Below are 22221 nucleotides of genomic sequence, written 5' to 3' on the forward strand. Positions count from 1 at the left end.
GCCTGCGGGGAGGGAAGGAGAGCAGGAGAGCACTTTCCATGGACATGCCAGAAGCCGCTACTGGAGTACAAGCAGCTAGCCCAGCCGCTCGCTTGCTGTCCACCTGCCTGTCTCCACTCCAAGCCAGCCGCTCTCCTCTCTTCGCCTCTGCTCTCCCAGCACAGGTACCTGCCAATGTGTCCCCAACCCCCGTGCCTTGCCACTTCCACCCACACCGCCCCCCCCCCGAGGAAGGAGGAAGAAGAAGGTGAGAAAGCACCTCCTGTACTCCGTTCACTCTCCGTGCTGGCTCCACACACGCCCCCACTGCATGCCTCCAACCCAGCCGCCCATTCCACCAGAGGGGGCACAGCAGTTGCCCCACCCTGGGCACCAGTAACCCATGCTATGCCACTGGCACACCTTAATCCTTTAGAAAAAAAAGTTCGTTCGTTTTTCAGCTTACAACAAAAACTCAACCTTGATCCCTTTTCTTGCGTAACCTGCTTTAACTTGTGCACACGTTAACAGTTTTCAGGCAGCAGTTTCTATCCTGGCGTGGCTAGACCTGAGGCAGAATCTTTCCAGAAGCTCAAAAATAGTTTAATTCCACATGCTCCTTTGCCTGGAGACATGCATTGCTTGCTTTTTGTTGCAAGAGTAACTGGGCAGTAAAGAATATCTCCTTTGATAATCCAGCCTCACCAATGTCTTTTGTTTTGTTTTGTTTTGTTTTGTTTTCCTTCCTTTGTCACCCATTTAGCAAATAGTTAACATCCCACCCTACCCTAAGCCAGGCCTTTTCATGTTGGGAAGTGGCTCTCTCAAGCACCTCAGATTTATTGAGGCTGTCCCTAAAGTATCATAGATCCCAGGTGGAAGGACTGGGAAGAACGCCTGCGCACGGAGGGAGGGAGGAAGTGGATGCTCCCTGAAAAGTTGCAAAATGTAGCAGCAGAAGAGTGAGCCTGAAGGTTGTCAACTTCTGACGTTATGTCCTAAGGGGCAGCTGTGTCCTTAGGCCTCACATCCTGGAGGGATACCAGGTTGCTATGCATGGTTCCTCAAAACTGGGAAGAGAAGATAAGCCAGACAGCGCATCAGAAGGGAGGTAGACATTGGAGGAAATTCTCATGTGCTTTAGGTTGCATCCATACTATGCATTTAAAGCACATGGCTTCCTTTAAAGAATCCTGGGAACTGCAGTTTGTTAAGGGTGCTGTGAATTGCAGCTTTGTGAGAGGTGAACTGCAATTCCCAGGATTCTTTTAATGCAAGTCAGATGGGTGGCATATAAATAAATAATTATTATTACAGTTGTACCTCGGGTTACGTACGCTTCGGGTTGCGTACTTTTCGGGTTACGAACTCCCGTAACCCAGAAGTGTAACCTGCCGCATGCGCGATCCGTGCATGCGCAGCAATCAGTTTGCGCATGCGCAGGATTGTTCTGCGCGCTTCGCGCATGCACAAAGCACGTTTTCCGGGTTACGTACAGTGACCCGGAACCAATTAAATACATAACCCGAGGTACGACATTATTATTATTATTATTATTATTATTATTATTATTATTATTATGTGATCTTAGAGCCAGGCCTAGCAGCCTGGCAGACATAGAATCATAGATCATCGAATCATAGACTCAAGCAAAGGGGAAAGCTGAACCAGAAGCTAAAATAGTCCTACCAGGTTGAGAAAAAACAACTGGCCACTGCAGTGTGCGAAATGTAACTGAAACCTGGGTCTTCATCCAATGTCTTTCCACTTCCTCAACATGTAGCAAGTCACAAACTAGAAGGGTTCTAGTGCTCCTGACAAGCCGACAGGGGAAGTGTCTTCTTTGGGTCAAAAGCAATTATGCCAGCGCACTCCAGAAGCTGTTCCTGCCCATGTTTTGCAGAAGGCTACAAGGAGATCTTCCTACATCTGTAGCCCAGTAGTACAGCACCTGCTTTGCTTGCAGAAGGTCCCAGGTTCAATTCCAGCATCTCCAGGTAGAGCTGGGAGAGATCCCCCTCTGAAGTCCTGGAGAATCACTGCCAGTCAGTGTAGAAAATACTGAGCTAGGTTGACCAATGGCCCAACTCTCATTATAAGTGCCCTGGCGCTCCCTGCCAGACGAGGAACCCGAACATCCAGCTCTGGTTCTGCCAAAGGCTTTGCTGCTCAAATCAGATGTGTGCATAAGAAAAGCTACCATTTACAAGGTTCAGCAGGTATCTCAGAGTTAAGGCCCATGGCTAAGCACAAGCTGAGATATTGATCTAACAAGCAACATACTTCCTGCAGTTTCCCACGTGGCTTGCCTGATCTGAGCGTTGGTGGATCACACTCTGGACATGCTCTGGAAAATGTTCCATCCTATTCTTTGTCCAGAGGGAAAGGAGAAGGTTGAATTCTGTCAGCAGGACCACCATTCTGCCCCCTTTTTTGTGCCTGTGGGCAGCAGAAGTGTCTTGAAACACATGTGCTACAGAGACCTCATCAAGGAGCAAAACGTTGTGTAGGTGCCATGCTCCTAAAATAGGACTGACCTCTTCCTGAGGGAACCTTGTGGCTTCCTATCCTGGTCTTGTCTTGTTTCCCCCCCAGTAATTCTGGACAGTTGCTTTAATTTTGGGCATCTGCCCCTACAGACTCTGTTTTTTGTTCGAGTGTTGAGTGAAGCTACGATAGGAATCACAGCCTGCAAACTTACTTCCTAGCTTCTTTTGCCCTGCTGGGGAGATGGATGTGCAGAGGGCACTGGAGCCAGATAAGGAGAGGCAGGCTGCCCTCAATCTCGGATCACAGGGGCTGGAAACTGGGGGGAAAGGAAGGTTGTTAAACAACTGTAGCAGATGACTAGTAGGCGCAGTGAGCTAGGATCCTGCAATCCTACCAGCCGACTTGCTTTAGGGGGCCCTGCCCTGTACACTGATACTCAAAGTGCTGGGCTTTGGCAACATCCGTCTGCCATGTCATGCTGTCAGTGAAGCAACTGAAACCGTATCAAGGAGGGAAAAGAGGTGGAATCGGCGGGAAAGAGAGCACCGATTGCCTGCTGTGCCCGACGCCCAGGCCTGGAGGCCTCCAGGCGCCTCTCTTGACGAAATATGAATCAAACAAAACAAGGAATTGACTTAAAATAGGACAACTCAATTTGCCTAATAGACTTCCTGATCTAGGGAAGGAGCCAGAGAGCACAGTGCTCCCAGGAGCCAGATTTGTGGGATCAAACTTATTTAGAGACGTCATCTGGGGCAAGGAGGGAAAACCCATAGAGAGTGGGAATGCAGCTCTGAGTAAGAAGCAAGGAAATGTGTGACAATACAGTAAGGATGAGGCCCTGAGACATGACGGCTGCTTCGTAAGTTAAAAAGAAGGAAAGTTCTGTGTGTTCCCCCTGTGTCTCTCTACACATTGTGGTGGAGGGGAGGCATGGATTGAAAACTTGTTCTGGAGCCTTGTTCCATCTCTGAGCTCATGGTTGTCATGTGCTGTGTCTTCCCTCCGGACATTATACTGGCCCTGGAGGCTGCAAGGTGGAGAACCCAGGGCCTTGTCTGTCCTACAATGTGCCAAGCCTGCTGCCCATTCCTGAACCCTGATTCTCTTCCAGCCTTGCTTCCTGATTGACTAGGACAAGGGCTGGCTGACCCTGGCTGTCCCTCCATATTTTGTTAGACACCAACTCCCATCAGCCATCAGCATTCAGGGGATAATGGGAGTTGTAGGCTGACAACATCTGTGGGGGTGCAGGTTAGCTACCCCTGGTCTAGGAGCATTGTATAAGCTACCAGGCACCAGGATGGCTGTCCTGAATGCTCTGAAGGTGATCTGCTATTCCCAAATCCGCTAAAGCCCTTTGAACCTGCTGCCAAGTCTTCTCATCCTTCTTAGCACCGGACCATCATTCTCCCGAGTCCAATGAGACCTGCCTGTGCAAAGCCCTCCAAATCTTTTTCAAGACGGTACAGATCCTTCCTCATGAGAGGCCCTTTTGATGGATAATCTGGATGTCAAGAGGATTTACATCCTTGTTGTTTTTCTTTTTATTGGTAACGTCGAGTTTTTGTTTAACGACCGGCTTCTTTTGTTTGCTTTGCACCTTGCCTGGAATCCCAGGAACTCGCCAGCATTCTTTAATTTAAATAGAATAACGATGTATGGAAGGGTTGGGATCTGGGGTGGACGTTTGGTACGGCTACAAGCATGGCTCGAACCCGTAGCTTTTGGGAATGCCACCGATGCGACTGCCCTTGCCGCTTTTGCCACAGCACCTCTGGAATCGTTGTGCCTCCATAACAATAATAATTATTAATCATTAATAATCATCCCTCGTCTGCCCTGATCACCTTTCATCTGAGTTTCTGAACACTTGGCAGGCCTTGAATAATTAAAAGCAGTCAACACCCTATGGCGGGGGGGGGGGAATGGTTTTGCTACCCATTTCTCTCCCCCCCCCCCCCCCGGCAAAGTACATCTACTTGAAGGTGTGTAGATGGGGAAAGGAAGCCCACTGAGACACACACTTGGGGGTAACTATTCCTGCAGGTCAGGGATGAGGCACCTGTAGCCCCCTAAATGTTCACCTCTGACCATTGGTCCTGGACACAACCAGAGTGCCCGACAGGCTCCTACACTCCTGAAACAAACTGCCACCTCTGAGGCTCAACCATAGCCATTCTCCAAATGGGTCCAGGAGCCAGGAAGCGGACCAAGATGAATATGCCAGCGTGCCAGGGGCTGTACAGGAGTGGGAAGCAGCCCAGTGGCTGGTTTGTACAGGTTGTAGCGAGTCAGGCACAGCAGACATCGGAGGGGAGGCAGCACGGGGGGATTTGCAGCGAGCGGCGGAGACGCTTGCGTGGTTGAGAAGAAGTTGAACTTTGTCCACGTGAGGGAATTTCTCTCCCTCCAATGTGTGTTCCACGTGCGAGCTGCGCGGCGCACACTCCGCGCCAAAGGAAGCCCGGGGCAGAGCTGTGCGGCTCGCCCTGAATTTTTATAGGGTCTTACGTAGCCTTGTCACAATCCAGAAACGTTAATTAAACATGCCGCCGTAACTCCCCTGCATAAATCTGGCCCTCTTTTCCTTTTACCTGGTGGCGGGAGGTGGGGGGCAGGAAGGAAGCCCAGGACTCTCTGTGCGTGCACATGCACTGACTCACCTGCACATTTAATGTACTTTTCCTCTGCAGGTCTTCCTTTCTGTGTGTTGTTGTTGGTTTTTTTTTTTTAAAGTTGCTATTTTATAAAAGAAGGAAAGAATGTGAGGGGAGAGTTCCTAGGCGTGTTGGGTAAATAGACCTAAGCCACTCTCTTTAAAACAAATGGACAGATTATTTACCTGATTAAATAGGTATTTTGTGCAGGTTGGGGTTTTTTCTGCTTCTCTTTAAACATCCTGTACTTGGCTGGGTAGATTCGGCAAGGGCTGGGCTTAAAACCAGGGGGCAAGTATTTGCTTTCCAAATTGTGTGTGTGTGTGTGTGTGTGTGTGTGTGTGTGTGTGTGAGAGAGAGAGAGAGAGAGAGAGAGAGATTTCTGCTCAGCCTGCCACAGGGGAGAGAGGCAGCCAGATTTATCAGCCTGTCAGTCTCCAGCTGGGGGGCCACCACTTTCAAGGCCTTTTCATTCAGAGGTCTTTTTCTAAGAGGAGGAAGAGGCTGGGGAAAACTGGGGAAAGGGGGAGAGACAAAGTAACCCTGTTTTTAAAAAGTGCACTTTCTGTTGCGAGTTAGGTTGGTCCTAGGTCAGGGTGGTGGTGGAACAGGGAAAGGGCGACAATATGTATATCTGTGGTTAGACCATCTCAGGGTAAAGCTGGGAGAGACTCCCTGCCTGAAATCTTGAGAGAGCTGCTGCCGATCTGTGTAGGCAATACTGAGCAAGGTGGACTAGTGATCTGACTCAGTGTAAAACACTTTCCCATGCTCCTACTGGAGCATACAGTAGTTTAGGGTTTGTGCCTGGGAGATACCAAGTTTCAATTCCAGAGGTGGATTTAGGGGAACACAGCCAGTTCTGCATAAGAATCGAGCACTTACATTTTTCCAGCAGGAAAGACTTCTGTCCTGCCGCTTGTATAGATTATGCCAATTTGCCAGATGTTTCCACAATGTTTTCGTTTCTCCTGTTCGTAAGGAAAGCGGGGACGGGGCAGGGACTGTTCAGACTGGCTTCCAAGTCCCATCAGCCCTGGGTATCATGGCCAGCAGAATGCTGGGAGTTGTAGTTCTACCCGCCTTTGGAGGCCACAGGGTCACCATCCTTGAAAAAAGGCTCTGAGGATCTGAGAGCACCACCCAGAAAGGAAGCTCTTTGCTGTGTCTCTGCATGAGTGCCTGCTCTGTTTTTTTAAAGGTAGGTTAAAACAGTGGCTGGGGATCCTGTGGCCCTCCAGATGTTGCTGGACTCCAGCTCCCATCAGCCCCAGACAGCATGGCCAGTGCTCAGAGATGATGGAAGTTGTAGTCCAACAACATCGGGGCGGCGCAGGTGAGATTAAAACCCTGCTCCTAAACCCACATACACCATTGTATTTGCAACTTCCTGACTAGAAACATTTAATAAAGAAAGTGGAGATTCTCAGAAGGCTGAGTTCCACACCCACTGACAAATTATCTGCTTGCGGGGCACAGTTTTGGCATGCACAGAGCCCTGATTATGAACGATTTTTCACATGTGTGACTGCTGCTTACATGATGAGTGTTAATAAAGCACAAGTATGGCCTACAACAAAATGTTGCAATATGTGGGGTTCAGGAGTGCCTGCCAAGCAGCCCTGCCCTTTTCTAGAATACTCCATCTCATTCCCATCACCACCATCAGCCAGCATTTAGTAGCAGCTGAGCACACTCAGCCCACAGCAGACTCTTTTGTAGTTTCTTACACTGCTTGGTGGGCTTTTCGCCCTATGGATTTCGTGTTCTTCTGCAGAACTTGGGCCAAGCTCCCTTGGGTGATGCTGTTTCGAATCACAGAATAGTAGAGTTGGATAGGATCCTGGGGGTCATCTAGTCCAACCCCCTGCATTGCAAGAACCTCAGCTAAAGCACCCATGGCAAATGACCATCCAGTCTCTCTCTAAGTTATCCTAAAAGTACGCACAAACAGGAAGTTGCCTGTATGTGTATTGTTAACTGAGAAGGGTGCCTTTGAAACGTGACTACAAACAACGATTTGCCATTGCAAATCAGTGTTTCAGTTTGCTGTATTGTTTCCGCTTTTGATTTCTCTTCTTCCCCAATTAAATTACTGTATTTTCCCGTCCATAAGACACCCCCATGTATAAGACGCGCCCTAGTTTTTGGGACTCCAATCCAAGGGGAAAAACCCGTGTATTTCACTATCTGTGTATAAGACGCCCCAAAATTTTTGACATTATTTTTAAGGGAAAAAACCTAGCCTTATACACAGAAAAATATGGTAAGTCCGCTAGGACGGGGATCACCTAGCTAGTCCGCTAGGACGGGGATCACCAGCCCTACTATAAAGGAAGTTAAGAAGCACAGTGTACAAGTACTCTTCAAAGTAATTTCTGTTTAATAGCTGCTTCCGTCTCTCAGTGTTTTTAGCCAATGAATGAAGTTGCAGTTGTGATTGATAAGGGAGCTGTTTGAACACCATACACTCTTTTGCTTGCTCTCTGAAGTCATTGGGTGTTATTGGCTGCTCAGGCCTGTTTTTATCCTGATGCCTTGCGGTCTCCTCATGGCTAACTGGTTTGGCTTGCCTGGGAAACCTGTGGGAGTGTGGCCATCCTGAATCGTGTCGGGGCCCATCAGCAGTCTACATTTAAAGCAGCACCATTGCACTTCAACCAGTCACAGCTTCCCCCAAAGATTCCTGGGAACTGTAGTTTGTGAAAGGTGCTGAGAGTTCTTAGGAAACCCCTATTCCCCCTCACAGAGCTGCAGTTCCCAGAGTGGTTTAACAGTTTAACCGGCAATCTTTCTTCCCAAGGAGCTCTGGGAACCATAGCTCTGTGAGGAGAATAGGAATCTCCTAGCAACTTTCAGCGCCTTCCCAAACTACAGTTCCCAGAGTTCTTCAGCAGAGGGAAGCCACGAGTGTTAAAAGTTGTATGGTACTGCTTTATGTGTATAGTAAAATAATGATGATTTATTATTTGTACCCTGCCCATCTGATTGGGTTGCCCCTGCCACTCTGCAAATGGAGCCTAAATTAGGTCCATTAAATTCAATGGGTCTATTCGGGGTGCCTGGCTTTTCTTTTCTTTTCTTCTCTCACTCCAGAGCAGTAAGGGTGTTTGTTCCAAAGCCTGCACTCACTCGAACATGGCCTTGCTGCCCAGGTGACCTGCACCAAGTCCAGTTCAAGAGGCACAGGATTACTCTGTGCCCAACCCTTCACCCTATTGATTTAAATCCATGGGAGATTAGTAAGAAGTGGGGTATTTAAGGAGGGAGGACACACGATAGAGGTTTGTTCACTGATGCATAGGCAAAGGTTATCAGGCAATATCGATTGGCTGTGCACCCAGCATGGGCTGAAGGAAGGACATTCTTCAGGCAATATGTAATTGGCCTGTGGAATTCACGGCCACAGGATGTTGTTGTGGTGCTCAGGAGCAGAAGTAGTTATCAAAAGAGCTTAGATGAATGTGTGGGAAGCGGGGAGGGAAGTAGGTGCATCAGTGTTTATTAGCCACGAGAGCTAAGAACAGAGCACTTTTCATTATCAGATCAAACGGTAGATATTTTGTGGGCTATCCTGGTTGCCCATTACTGGGTACAGGATACTGGATTAGACAGGCCCCTGGCCTGATCCAGCGGAGCTATTCTCATGTCCTTCTGCGAGTTTCTGAACACAACAGTTCTGGAACATGACCATGTTTACCCAGCATTTTCCTGTGAGAGTCAGGCCAACCAGGACTTGACTCCCCTTTGTTGGCAACGGAGTAGCTTGAGATACCTCTAGGAGGTCTGCCTGTGAAAGATCACCAGCTGCCATTTGCGTATTGGGTGGTGGAGGAGGAATAAGGGCACATTTTTGCATAACTGCAAGAAAAGCAGAAACTCTTCCTCCTCCCTCCTACAAAGAACAGAGGTGGAAAACATCCCCTTTTTACCGCAAAACACCTCACAAGCTTGAGAGTACTTTCTAAAACAGAATAATAATAATAAAAAAATCTCCTGTTGAGTGATCCTTTAATGTTCAATGTTCAAGATCCATTAGTTCGTGTTTACTCGCTGTGCCTGTGCGCCAGAGCTTAATTCTTCCCTTGTTTACACGGACGTGCATCTGGAGCCAACCTCTTTGGGTGGGGCCTTTTTTCCACTTAGGCCAGAGCAGGGTGTGTGTTGGGTTAGGACCTGGGAGACCAGAGTTCAAGTCCCCACTCAATTACAACGCTCACTGGATATACCTTTGGGCCAGCCGCTAGGTGGTATCCAGCCAAATCCTATGCAGAGTAGACCCATTGAAATTAATGAACTAAAGCCCATTAAGTTTAGTGGGTCTACTCTAGGACTAGCACTGAGTATAGCCCCCCGTCTCTCAGCCTAACCTACCTCGCAGGGTGGTTGTGAGAATAAATCAGGGAGAGGGAGAGTAGCATGTATGCCTCCTTGAGCTCCTTGGAGGAAATAAAAGTAAGAATAGAATAGAATAGTCCAGGGCCTCAGGAGTGTTGGGGAAAACAATGTCTGGTAACACTGAGGTGGTAGATGGTGCTATCTGGCCCCCAGTCCATATTTGGAAATATTTCGTCATGGTGCTTTTGGGGGGACTTTATTTTTGGAGAGGTCTTTCAGCAGCTATTAAGCTAAATTGAGACTCCATGCTCAGCAGCAGTGTACCTGCTGAATAGCAATTCCTGGAGAGCAAGTGCAGGGAAAGGCTGTTTGCTTCAAGGCCTGTTTAGCAGCTCTCTGAAGGCTACGGCTGGCCAGTGAAGGGAACAAACTGTTGGGCTAGAGAGTCTCCTAGTCTGATCACGCAGGACTTTTCTTGGGTTCTTAAGATTCAGGAATAAGTCTTCTGTTGTGACGGGGAACAGTTATCTGTAACTGGAAGGTGCAGATCCTGATGATGTTGAATTATGTGATATGGGTAGGGGTGGGAGGTTTTTTTTGGGGGGGGGGGGTAGTTGAAAGCAAGATTCTGATGGGTGTAATCCAAAAGGTATTTTCCCACAAACTATCTAAGTGAGCCCTGAATGTGTTTTAAAGTGCCATTTGGCTGGTTGCCTGTGGTGAGTAAGATTCACCCTACAGGTCACCAGCCAGAGAAACTTTATAAACTCTCTCTCTCTCTCTCTCTCTCTTTTTAAGTCACAAATTGGCGCTGGATGGCGAGCAAGCTGGTGAAACTCTGGTGGGCTTATGTGCAAGGCTGGAGGAATGGATGGAATCTGGCCTTGTAGCGGGGCTTGTTTTTACTAGAAGGGAGAGAGCACCCAGCCTCTGGGGGGGAAATATGGCAGGACACGTTTCTTAAGTGAAAAGTTAGCTTCATTGCTGCCATCATTATATTTTATAAACGTATATCCCACTTTTTGCCAGCCGGGTCTCAAAGTGGCTTAAAACTATATGCAACATGCAAAGTTCTGAACATGAATTCAGAACCTCAGAAATCCACAGGAACACGTTCCTTCAGAAAGGTGCAGCCACAACCAAGCAGCCAGAGAGTCCGGTGTGCAGCAGGCGCAGGACGGGGGGGGGGGCGAGCAAATGGGTCATGATATAAGTGGGAACAAGTTCTAAATTCAAGATGCTTGGGATAACTTGAGCAGCCTGCCTGCTTCCCTTCCACCACCACCCCTCTCCCCCCCCCCAAAAAAAAGTCCAGTTTTAATATACTCATTCCTACCACCTCCTTGCCCCTTTCTTTTCTATTTTCCTGGACAAGAGTAAAGGACCCAGAGCAATATAGGCAGCCCCTGGGAAGCAACCCTAATAGGCTTGGGAAGTGTGTGTGTGTGTGTGTGTGTGTGTGTGTGTGTGTGTGTGTGCTGAGAGTGTTGAGAATGTTCCTTTCCCTTTCGTTACCCCCCCTCCCTTCTTGAAGCACAGCTGGCTGGCTGGCTGGCTGGCTTTCTCTGAGCGAGCTGGCTTCCCTCTCTCTCCCAGAGAGCATCCTCCTTCCTCAAAGGCAACCAGGCAGGGACTGAGCCGTCTCCCTCCCCTGCTCTCTTTCACCTGCCCTCCAGCCAGTAGGAGGGGAGGTCGGGTGAGCGGAGGGGGTGGGTGGGGGGCGTGGCCACAGGGCCAGGGCTCTCCTGCCAATCACCATCACTTCTGACACCAGACCGCTCCCCCTTCCTACTCTCCGCCACTGAACTGAGCTGGTGCCCAAGTGGATTCCCAGGGAGGACCGTCAGCAGCAATGACATCAGTATTTTGAACCAACTTGTTATTCGGGGAGCAATCAGTTGCAATTAGGTATTAATTAAGTATTATGAAAGTTGATTATTTAAGTGAATTCGGCTTTCGTCTCTCCGACTATGGTAAGTAAGGCACAATTGTGCGTTTCCCCCTAGTCTGTTCATTCCTTTTTATTTCCCCGTCTCTCCTACTTTGTACCAAAAAAGGGGAAAGTGTGGGCCGGCGGCGGCGGCGGCGGGGGGCAACCTTTGACCTTTTCTCCTCTTCATTTCTCATTGTCTTCTTATTCCTCCTTATGTCTCTCTCTCTCCTTTCCCCCCTTCTTTTTAACTGTGAGCGTGTCCGTCTGCCGTGGACGGACCAACCACGCTCGGCTTGTCTATAAATAGTTTCTCTTTTAGTTTAATAAAACTAGCGAGCGCAGCTGATCGGTTTCATGTTTCACTCTCAGCTTCAAGGTTGCTGGGTGTGTGAGTTGGGTGGTTTCTGCTTTTAAAAAGAAAGGAAAAAAGATACAAACCACTTAGCTCCTCACTTCTTTTTGAGAAAACTTTTCAGTTGTGTTTCTAGTGGGGAAGCCCAAGTTGAAAATGTCTGGTGTGTTTGTTTGTTTGTTTGTTGTGTGTGTGTGTGTGCTGAGGGATGGAGGGTTGTTTGACAAGAGTGATGAGCGGCTTGTCACTCGGAGGCGACAAGCGCTTACATATGTCAACTTTCTAAAGGTTTTTTAAAGATCTGCCAGAATGTTGCCGAGAGATGGCAAGGGGGGTGGATAGCACTTGTTTTTCTTTTTCGGTGGGGTGGGGGGGGCTTTGCTGTCAGGTGCAAAGGTACAAATACTGTTTCACTTTTCTTTCGGTTCTTTACGGAAGTTGCTTCCTTCCTCCTCTTCTCTCCCCCCCCCCTCCCCGCTCCACACCAGGTTTATAGTTTGCTCAAGGAGGCTAAAAAGAAGGATTTTTGCCCCTCGGAAGGTCTCTCTCCTCTCCCTTAGCGGATATCAGATCTAGGATCTGTTTGTGTTGTTGTCAGTGAGAGCATGGCGTTGTGTGAGGCCCGGGGTATTGGAAGCGGTGGTTGTGGGGGAGCACGGGGGGGGGGGAGGAAGTTTGTGTAGATTTTATTATGATGGTGCATTTTCCCCCTCTTTTCCTCCTCGAATATTATTTTTCTCCCTCTCTCTTTAATTATTCTCCCCCTCTTTTTCTAAGCTCCCCGCCCCCTTGCACCTCATCCTGTCCGTAAAAGGTTGCCTGTCAGGTTCCTGGTGTGCTGTCTAAATGAAAAGGAATTTTAATTTATTTGGGACAAGCTGGTGACGGATGAGGAGGCTGCTTATTACATTTAATGAGCTTCCCCCCCCCTCCTCCTCCTTGCACCGTGGCTGGATTGTTTTCACCCTTTCCGCGGGAGATTTATAGGGGTTGTCCCGTGCGTTCTACTTCTCCCCCTCCCCACTTTTGTTTCTGGGACACATAATGGTCACACCAGGGCAGGGTTGCACAGGCCACGGCAGAGGTTTGTGGCCGTTTGAGGTTCCCACGGCCTATTTGGGGGGGGGGGAGTCTATTGCGATTGGCGGGTGGGAGTGTGGAATCCATGGCCTGGCATTTGACTCCATCAAGGGGTTGACTTCGAAGGAAATAATTTAGGCCTGAGAAATCACAGCCTAGTATCACTCCAACGTGCGATTTTGGTGTCGTTCTTTGGACATGCTCAAGTTTGGGGAGTTTTGGGAAACTCACTAGGTGATTGGGGGTTGCTTTCTGCGATGGGTCAGCAAACAGGAATTTCTCAGGGCCCAGCTTTCCAGACCATCCTCTCTGCCTGCGACTGAATTTGTACCGTTCAAAAATAGTGCTCTTTTTACACTGCATAAATGACCCCCCCCCCCTTCTGTTTTGGTCGCTGCCACTCACCCTGCCACTTCACACTTTGTGACCTATCATATAGAGTCGTGGGCATGGGGCGAGTTTCACATTCTTACCGCTCTTTAACCTCTCTTGTGAGCTAGTAACTAGTAACTGCAGTTATCCATACACCAAACCATCCTGTGCTTGTTGATCCGACATGTTTGAGATAATTACTGCAGCTTTTATTTCATAAGGCATAAGATTGTAATAAAATGGTTGATGATTGACTGGCCTCCACTTTGCACCTGTTATTTTGGTGGAAAAGAACAAAAGTGAGTGTGTTGATGTGTGTTGCTTTACGGTCTTTTTAATTATTATTATTATTATTATTATTATTATTATTATTACAGTATTATTATTATATTGGTTCATCATACCAGGAGATGAAAGCACCAGGAAGTGTTCAGTCTGCGTTGTTTTGAAATATTTGGTTCTTGGGTGTGTGTTTGTTCTTTATTAGGCTTGATATGTTCTTGTTCAGGATGTGGCTGAGAGACGGGTCATTTTAAAAAAAAAAATCCCCTCCCCTCCCTTTCCCTTTTTTTGCTACTGTCGTTTTTCCTACGAGGTTGGACATTTTAATCTTAAGGGGTAGAAAAGTGACTTCTTCCTGCAGTTTCAAGGTATAACTGGGGGGGGGGGAGTAATTATTGAGAGTTGGGATGAGGTGGTGCCATCTTTTGCAACCTCCCTAGTTCTGCATCCAAGGCCTTGTCCCCCACTTTGGGAAATTGGCACCCCCTGCTGGTGGGAGCTATAGCCTTCCATCCAGTAAGTTTTCCCTGATGGAATGGGGCCAATAGGACTCTCTGTTGCTGTGGCAATCGCCCTCTGGCACCTAACGATGAGCTCAGAAGGAAAAAATGGAGTCCTGAGTCAGACCATTTAGCTCCATACCGTATGTGATGACAGGCAGCAGCAATCCAGAGTTTTCCGTCAGGGAGTCTCTCCCTGCCCTACCTGGAGATACTGGAGATTGAATTGGGGACCTTCTGCAAGCAAAGCAGGTATGCTACCTACCACTGTATTGTGGCCCTTCCCTTGAGATATGGGAACATAGGACTCTGCCTCACACTGAGCCCAAACCTTTGGTGCATCCAGATCAATACTGTCTACACTGACTGGCAGGAACTCCCCAGGGTCTCAGGGAAGTGCTCCTCCTTGCCATACCTGGAGATGCTGGGGACTGAACCAAGGACTTTCTGCATACAAAGAATATGTTTTAGCACTGAGCCAAGCTTCTAGACAGTGGTGGGGGTGAGTGGCAGCACACATGTGGGGGGCCCCCCGGTAGAAACATACTTGTGCAAGAAGGCCCAAGAGGTTGGCTAAACCCTGGAGATTAGGGCCTGGAAGTCTGCAGTCTGCATGTGGGTGAGCCCATTTGTTGTGTTCTGAGGTCAAGGGCTTTATCTCTCTTTGAGGGGCCTTTGCCAAGCTCCTCGAGTCATCACAATACAAGCTCTCTTGGTACCTTTTTAGTCATACCTGAAAAGGTGCCAGGCAGGAGTGGCAGAATTGGAAGGATGGTTGGTCCCTTCACCAAACCATCATGGTGGCCAAAAGTTTGGGTGCTTCTGCAGAGTTTCAATTTCACACACTTTCTATGGACCCAACTCTACTTTTTTTTTTTACTCTGCATGGAAGTTCATTTTCTGTTGGGTCATTGGGGTGAATGGCAGGCAATAAATTAGTAATAATAATAAAATGTGGGGTGATGATGCTGATAATAAAATAACATCCATACCAATGCACAGTGCCCAGATAATGTTTTCAAATAAAAGCACCACCATTTCCTTTGGGTGGTGGTCACTTGAGGTTTCCCCCACAATTAATGTCATCATTTTTGTGCAGAATTCAACTTTCATTCAAAAGTAAGACAAATTTCCAGGCCCTAACTAACAGTGGTAAAGAAGCCATCACCCCCCTGTGGACAGTTCTTGTTGGCACCTCAAAAGCCTCAGGGGGGCTCACGTAAGGTTTCTGTTGGTCAGGATTTGGGGCTTCAGTGCCTCACTTAAATTATGCAAAGTAAACGCATTTGTTGAACTTGCACAAGCAGCAGAATTCATTCTTTGCAGAATTCCATCTTCTTGAATGCAGAATTCAGCACTGGCAAGCTGTTGTTATACACACTCCCTCTCTGCCCACATGGAGAATATGCAGCTCTTTCTGGGGGCCTGTTCTTTTTTGGAATCATTCATTCCAGGAGGAATTGGTTCACAACTGATGGTCATCTCTCTTGCTAATAATTGGGCGACTTTGGGGAAGTGTTGCTGGATGCTGTAAGACTGGCTGCCTAATCACCTGTGGAGAGTGGGAATCTCCCCTAGGAGACCAGCGGAACAACCGTGTATTTATATTACGATACATCACTGATTAAGCTGGCAGGATGGCTGTGGCATCCAATGCATGCTCAACCTAGAAGAAGAGGGGGGAAATAAAGAACTACAAAATGCCAAATCAGTGGCAGAAGACCCCCCCGCTGTTGGAGAGCAAGAATGCTAGAGCAGAGGTGTGTAATCTTAGGCCTGGGGGCAGAATGCAATCCTTTAGGATTTTCTGCCTGAGCCCCAGGACTCTCCCTAGGCCTAGGCCTCTCCTCAGGCCACACACTCTTTCCCCTAGGCCACACCCCCTCACTGGCTCTGTTTCGTGCCCTTGACTTTGGCCTCGCCCACAACCGGCATGTGGCCCCTGGGAGGCTCCTCAATGGGAAAGCTGGCTCTTGGGCTTCCCTCGAGCTTTCAGGCAAGACACAAAATTTGTCAAAAGGGCTGGCAAGGCGTTTGGAGCAGTTGCACTTTATAGCCCGGCTGCCCCCTTCCCTTGCTGATCAGTGCAGGCCGCTCTGTCCTGGTGTGCTCAGTTGTTGAAGGAAAGTTGGGGGTGTTGGGCGCAAGGTGTGTTTGGAGTCCCAAAGTGAGGGCCACCTTGGGTTTCTAACCAGAGAGCGGCTAGCGGTGTGCTCTCAAGTTCCCATGTGCGTTGTGGGGCCAGGCTGTTTTGCACAAAGTGTCCTATCACTGTGTCAGAGTTACCCCTTGTGAATTTTCAAGCACGCACAATATGTAAGAAAAGGTTGTGCCGTTCCTGAATTGAAAACGTATAGGATGCCGTGTGGTGGTAAGCAACTTGGAGGGCTTTGGAAGATTAGAGTTATTTGTGAAGGGGAACGCTGTGGCTACTACCTGTAAAGGCTGTGCTCCTCCTCCATTCTTGGAGGCAGTGTGCTTCAAAATACTAGTTGCTGTAGACATCGGGTGAGGACAGCTGGTGTTGCACCCACAACCTGCTTGTAGGCTTCCCATAGGAAGTCTAATCCAGCAGAGATGCAGCCCATGGCCCACCTATGACTCTACCTCCATTTTGCCTCTTCTGTCAGCATTACTGCTGCTGGCAGTGTTTTCTGCTGGCCTACCAGGGGAGTTCCACCAGCGTAGGTGTCACAGCAGTGTCACACCTTGCAGTGCTTCCGCCAAATCGGAATAGCCCTCAGCTGGCAGATGTTAAATACCTGGTTGTGCCCTAACATCATGATCCTATGCATCTTTACTCCAGAGTAAGTCCTGTTGAGCTACTCCCAAGGATGTGTGCATACAACAGTTGTTCTGGCATTGAACCCAGCTGGTTTTACTTCTGAGTAAACACACAGGTGCTTCGGCTGCATGAAGGGAAACTTTTATATAGGTCACAAATATGAACCATGTGGAGTGGTGTGCTACCAAAAATGTTTCAGGTCTGGTCATTTTCATTTTGAAAATCTGGACTTCGAAATCTGAAGAGATGTTTGGTGCTATGCTGTTCCACCAGTTTTTAAAAAGAATTTTCTTGGCGTAGGACTCAGAGAAGGCTTTCTGGGACTGTCAAGTAAGCAATAAGCTTACTCCAGGTCATAAGGAAAGAAGCATATGTTAAATTTGCTTTATAACGTGTATTCTCATTCTCTTGCTTAAAAAAAAAAAAAGATTTCCTGGAATGTTCTGTCTTTATTTCCCTTTCTCTCCTCATCCACCTTTACGGGGAAAGCTCAGTACAACATGATGGGATCTAGTTGTGTGTACAAAGAATTCAGGTATGAAACACTGCCAAAATATGCAACACTTACCCCAATCTGCTCAGCAAGAAAAAGGTCTAAGATTGTGTTTGCAAGACAAGGCAAAGGGCTTTACAGAATGCAGTGGCTTAGTTGCTTGTAGGGGGGATCCAGTATTTTCAGTGTTCCTCCTCCAAAGTGGCTGAGAAGTTGAATGCTGCTTCTGCAAAACCAGCCTTGGACTTTAGGAATAGAGAGAGGGAGACTGAGATAGCAGAGAGGTGCTTTTCACCTTCCTTCCCTCCCCACCCCCCTGTTGCTTGAGGGATTTGCACTGTGTTCTGCCGCCAGACCAAGTTCAAGGTATTGACGCTAACACAGAAGGGTGCTAACGCATGAGGCATGATACAGCTCAGGACCAGGTTACTCGAGAGACCACCTTAGCTCTTATATACCTGGTAGATCCCTGCAGTTTGCAGGAATGTTTCTCCTGCAGATCTCGGCAGCCTGCTCCACAGCAATTCAGAGCAGGGCTTTTGGTGTGGCTGCCCCTGTTTTCTGGAACATACTGGTAATCCCTTTCGAGATACAGCAGGCACCTGCAATTGAAGGCATTTCTGCTCCAACAAGGTTTCCCATATCGGTGAACGGGTATCTGCCATGGGTGGCTACTTTGTATCATTTTTAAATGTACCTGTGCTGTTACTTTCTATGTTGTTTTTAAGCTGCCCCCCCAGCCCCCCGCTGTTCTTGTTGCATTTTGTGCATTGCTTTGGGTGGGTGGGTGGGTGGAAAGCAATAGATAAATAAATAATAATAAAAACCCAAAACCAACCCTTTTAGCTACCTTCCCACCATCAGAATCTATTGCATGAGTGACCTTACTAGAACTGACTAAGATCATCTAGGGAAGCTGATAGACTTCAATTTCAAGACTCCTCCGTCACACAAATATGTCATCCCAAGGTGCCATGGTGGACTGCAGGAGGCAGGATTAGATGGAAACCACCTACGCCGCCCGGGCTGATGTTGCTCCTCTCCTCTCCTGTTCTTGTGATTTAGATAGAGGTCCTTTCTTGTCCCTTGGAACAGGAAGGCAGCCTGTCGAGATGCAGAAGGGTGGCACACCCAGCGAATTTCCGAAGTGCGGAGAAACTCCCCTTTATGAAAGTAGTGTATCCAGCCTCCTGTCAAGACAACAGGTTTTTGCCTGGGGGATCCAGATGAGCAGTGTTTTCTGTGTCCCTCCTCCAAAGTGGCTGAGAAGTTGAATGCTACTTCTACGAAACCAGCCATGGACTTCGGGAATAGAGAAAGAGGAAGGGAGAGAGAGAGATAGCAGAGAGGTGCTTTTCACCTTCCCTCCCCATCCCCTGTTGCCTTCCTCTCATTTTCCCTTGAGGGTTGGCTCCACTTTCCCTTTTATTAGAACGGGACCTAATTGAGGCTCAGTTCTGGGAAGCCAGGTTTGAATCATACTGATCCCGGCGTTCTTCAGTGTGAAGTGGAACTGAAGGGGAAGGACAGACCTGTCATCTTACGGCACCAGACAAGTTGGCAGCTCCCAAGGGTGACATCATCACAGCAGCCTGCCAATCAGGATGTGGTCAGGGAGCCATCCACACACTCGTTTCCACTTCGGGAACCCTAAAGTGCACGTCTGGGATGGGGGCAGCAAATGTGGTTTTATCCAGGTAGAGCCCACAGGTCGCTATCCTGTTTGGCCGCGCGCAAACACCCAGGCACGCGCATGCCCCCCGCCCGCCTGCACCCCTCCGGTTCACTGCGGACCGGATCAATTTGGACGTCTTCAGCAATAAAAAATGCCGATGTCGTCCTAATTCACCAGGCCCCGAGATGACAGCAAATTTACATTTTTTAATTAAACTAGCAGCCAGTTTTTATGAGAGGGGGCTGGGTTATGCAAATCAAATGGTTGTGTACGAAAGATTAGGAGAGTTTGGGAATAAATTCCACAAATGCTAATAAAAAAGAGAGAGAGAGAGGGAAAGAATGAGAGGAAGAAAGGAGGGACATTGTTCCATTAGCCCCTTTTAGACTGATTTCCCAGGAGAGAAGTAATGGGGGGTTATGGGGGGAGGGAGCTTTCAAAGACAGGTAACATTAATTTTTAGGATTGAAGGCTTTCTAGGATGGAGACCCTTCCCTGAGGAGCATGGCGGTTGGGCAGCAAAAGAGGAGGAAACTTATTAGCTGTTCCGTTGGTGCCACTATCCCGCAAAGACCCTACTGAGATTAGGACCACAAAGAGAGAGTAAGGCTGCTGTATGTGTCCACATCAGGGACACCCACTTGCTGGGCAGACTTGAAGGCAAGGAGCTGGACAACACACATGAAGATGCCGAACATTCTGCACGCAGAGCCTGCACTGATGTGCAGCTGCAATGCGATCCGACACCTCTAGGCATGTGGAGACATTTTGCACAGCAAGGAAGTGCTGCTTAAAGTATCTAGGTGCGACCTGAGGCACAATCCTGAGCTATGTACGCTGCGGCCGCAGAGGCAGCATTGATATGCATCAAGCTCCATTCGCTTAATTGGGGATCTCCATAAACCTTAAGAAGGAAACCAGGGGATTTGCAGAGCTTCACGAGGACGTCCCTACTCCTACAATTCTTGCATTTGCAGTGCCTCAATCACAGAATTCTAGAATTTGCATGGACCACGAGGATCATTTAGTCCAACCCCCTGCAATGCAGGAATCTTTCGCCCAAAGTGGACCCCAAACCCACAACCCTGAGATTAAGAGTCTCATGCTCTAACCAACTGAGCTAAGAAGCCTCGCTGAGGAATATGCATTACGTATGCACTGCTGCCTTTTTGTTGTTGCTCCTGTTTACACAGTTCTTGCATTGTCCAGAGAGTGCTTAGCAAGCTTTCTGTTTCTTATACACCCTTATGAGGTAGGCCTTATGCTGTTCCTACTTTAAAGTTGGGGCACCGAGGCCGAATCTCCTCCCCGCCCCGCCCCCCCAAGACTTCATAATGGAGCCTGGGCTTTGGTGGCTGTAGGTCAGCAAGGAAACATTCAGGACTGGGCCTGACATAAGCCAGAGAGTTTCTGCAGAACTCCCAGCCAGCAAGAAAACTGGGATGTGAGCCAAGCAGGGCTAAGAATTCCCTGAAGGAGCAAGGCAAGGTGGGGAGTCGCTGCTGTCCTATGTTGACTGGGAAGCCCAGGCCTTAGTCCCAGGCCACACCCAGATGGATTCCAGTGACGTGGTTTTCCGGCAGCTGACACTTTGCGCACCACAGTGCAAATGACGCGTCGTGATGAATAGCGGTCATAAATGAGGAGTGCAGACAGTTGTTGCTGTTTTGAAAATGCCCCGTTTGGGAAGGTCCTTGACTTGGGGTGATGGTCCTGATAGGTTCAAAGCTTCCAAGCTTCCTCTTCTCTCCGCCGAGGCACGGTTTTCAGCAGAGTTTGGGAATTGGCCTGGAATGGGTGCCCTGGCACCGTGAGCCAAATGGAGGCTGTGTCAGCTGTCGAGAGAAAGAGAGAATTCTCAAGGCTGGGAAGCGGGTTGAGTTTCCAATCCTGAGGCGGTTTCAGGCTCAGGATAAAAGCCAAGCAGCCCTCGCAGGCTTGAGTGAGAGTGAAAGGGTGGAGGGAAGAAAGCATTTGCTGGTGCTGCACAGCTTGGGGAATGAGACTGGGTGCAAGGGCACCCCAGACTTGGCTACCCCTTGCGGTGCCATCCTACAGGGAAGGGCCTTGGCCACAGGGTTCCACTTTTTTTGGGGGGGGGAGTGATGATTCACATAAACAAATGTGCTTTCCTTCAAGTGATCACCCAGGCAAGCAGACTCTTGCGAAAAATGTTCTGGATGATCAAATCCTGCTCGCTAGCAATTCCCAGATGTGAGTGAAAGGTGCACATTTTCATTTCAGTAGTCCTGGGAATGTTGAGGCCTCTCCTGTGTACACATGCATACAGCAAAAGAGTACAATAGGGAAATGTCCAAGTGCACGCACAATTTGCACACATGCTTCCCCGTGTTAACTGCAGCATTGATCAAAATGGACTATTCTGGGGGCATTGGACACCTGAAGGTTAGTGGTGTGATCGAAAAAAAGTGTGAGCTCTCCTGCGAAAATGATGCAGCTTTTTTGCTTTTGCTTTTGGGTCTTGTGGGCATGGGAAAGAGCAGAGAGGTATCCAGCACACAGGGACCCCAAGGGTCATCTAGTCCAACCCACTGCAATGCAGGAATCTCAACACGCGCTCCCCCATCCGGTTTGAAACCATACCAGACCCTGCTTAGCTTTGCAAATGTGCTAGCAGTTTTATTGCTACATCATCAGCTCTTTCTCTTCTTTGAAGTGGTATTGGGAGTCTGTTGAACATAGATTTGCTCCAACTGTTGCAAATTTCCATTTGGTCTTACTACTACCTTTTTTTAAAAACAACAACAACACTGTTTTCCAGGTCAGCATCTGGAGTTTGAAGGCATCGCTGCTGAGCAAAAATGTAAAGCATTGGGAGCGGGGTGTCCATTGTCCTTAAATAGGCCTCAGGTGTCCTTTGCCTTTTTCCTGCCATTTCTAAAGGGGTGGGGAGAAACTTTACTTTTTTGTTTACTAGTTTAGAAAAGAGGAGCGTCATAGCACTTCTGCAAGGAAGTTGTCACCCTCTAAAGAAATTTAATTAAACAAAGTTTCACAAAATACTAGCGACAGAGCAGTAGGGTATTGCTCATTGCTGGCGATGATACATGCGCTGTCCAGTAGGGACCCACAGCACCATCCTGGGCACGTTCCACAAACATTTGCAATGGATGTAATGTCTGGTGGCTGTAAAAGGGAACAGCACTTTCCCACTGTCAGATCCTGTGATTTGAGTGTTGAGGAAATGCAATATCCCCACCACTGGAAGCACTGACTTGAATTAAGCTCTAGATCCCTATGCAACAAATGAGTGGCAACCGT

The 22221-nt window shown here is 48.4% G+C and overlaps 1 protein-coding gene and 1 long non-coding RNA gene across 10 annotated transcripts in view; both read left to right on the forward strand.

Annotated features, from left to right (window-relative positions):
- Nucleotides 1-22221, forward strand: part of CASZ1 (castor zinc finger 1) — a 310573-nt gene that overhangs the window by 166275 nt on the left and 122077 nt on the right. For 3 of the 9 annotated variants that reach the window (XM_033156193.1, XM_033156200.1, XM_033156196.1), the window contains exon 1: nt 11191-11440. The exons of 4 other annotated variants lie outside the window; for them this stretch is intronic. In XM_033156193.1, coding sequence (XP_033012084.1) covers nt 11392-11440 — 49 coding nt within the window. In that variant the 5' untranslated portion in view covers nt 11191-11391. Of the gene's footprint in view, nt 1-11190; nt 11441-22221 lie in introns of those variants that run through there. 2 more of the 9 variants (XM_033156201.1, XM_033156202.1) reach the window with 1 other exon arrangement.
- LOC117050565 lies at nt 341-10920 on the forward strand. Its single transcript, XR_004427105.1, has 4 exons — nt 341-688; nt 5340-5345; nt 5928-5932; nt 10904-10920. It is a non-coding gene; the product is annotated as an uncharacterized LOC117050565 (long non-coding RNA).

This window comes from Lacerta agilis, chromosome 8 (genome assembly GCF_009819535.1).
Source record: "Lacerta agilis isolate rLacAgi1 chromosome 8, rLacAgi1.pri, whole genome shotgun sequence".
Classification (NCBI taxonomy): domain Eukaryota; kingdom Metazoa; phylum Chordata; class Lepidosauria; order Squamata; family Lacertidae; genus Lacerta; species Lacerta agilis.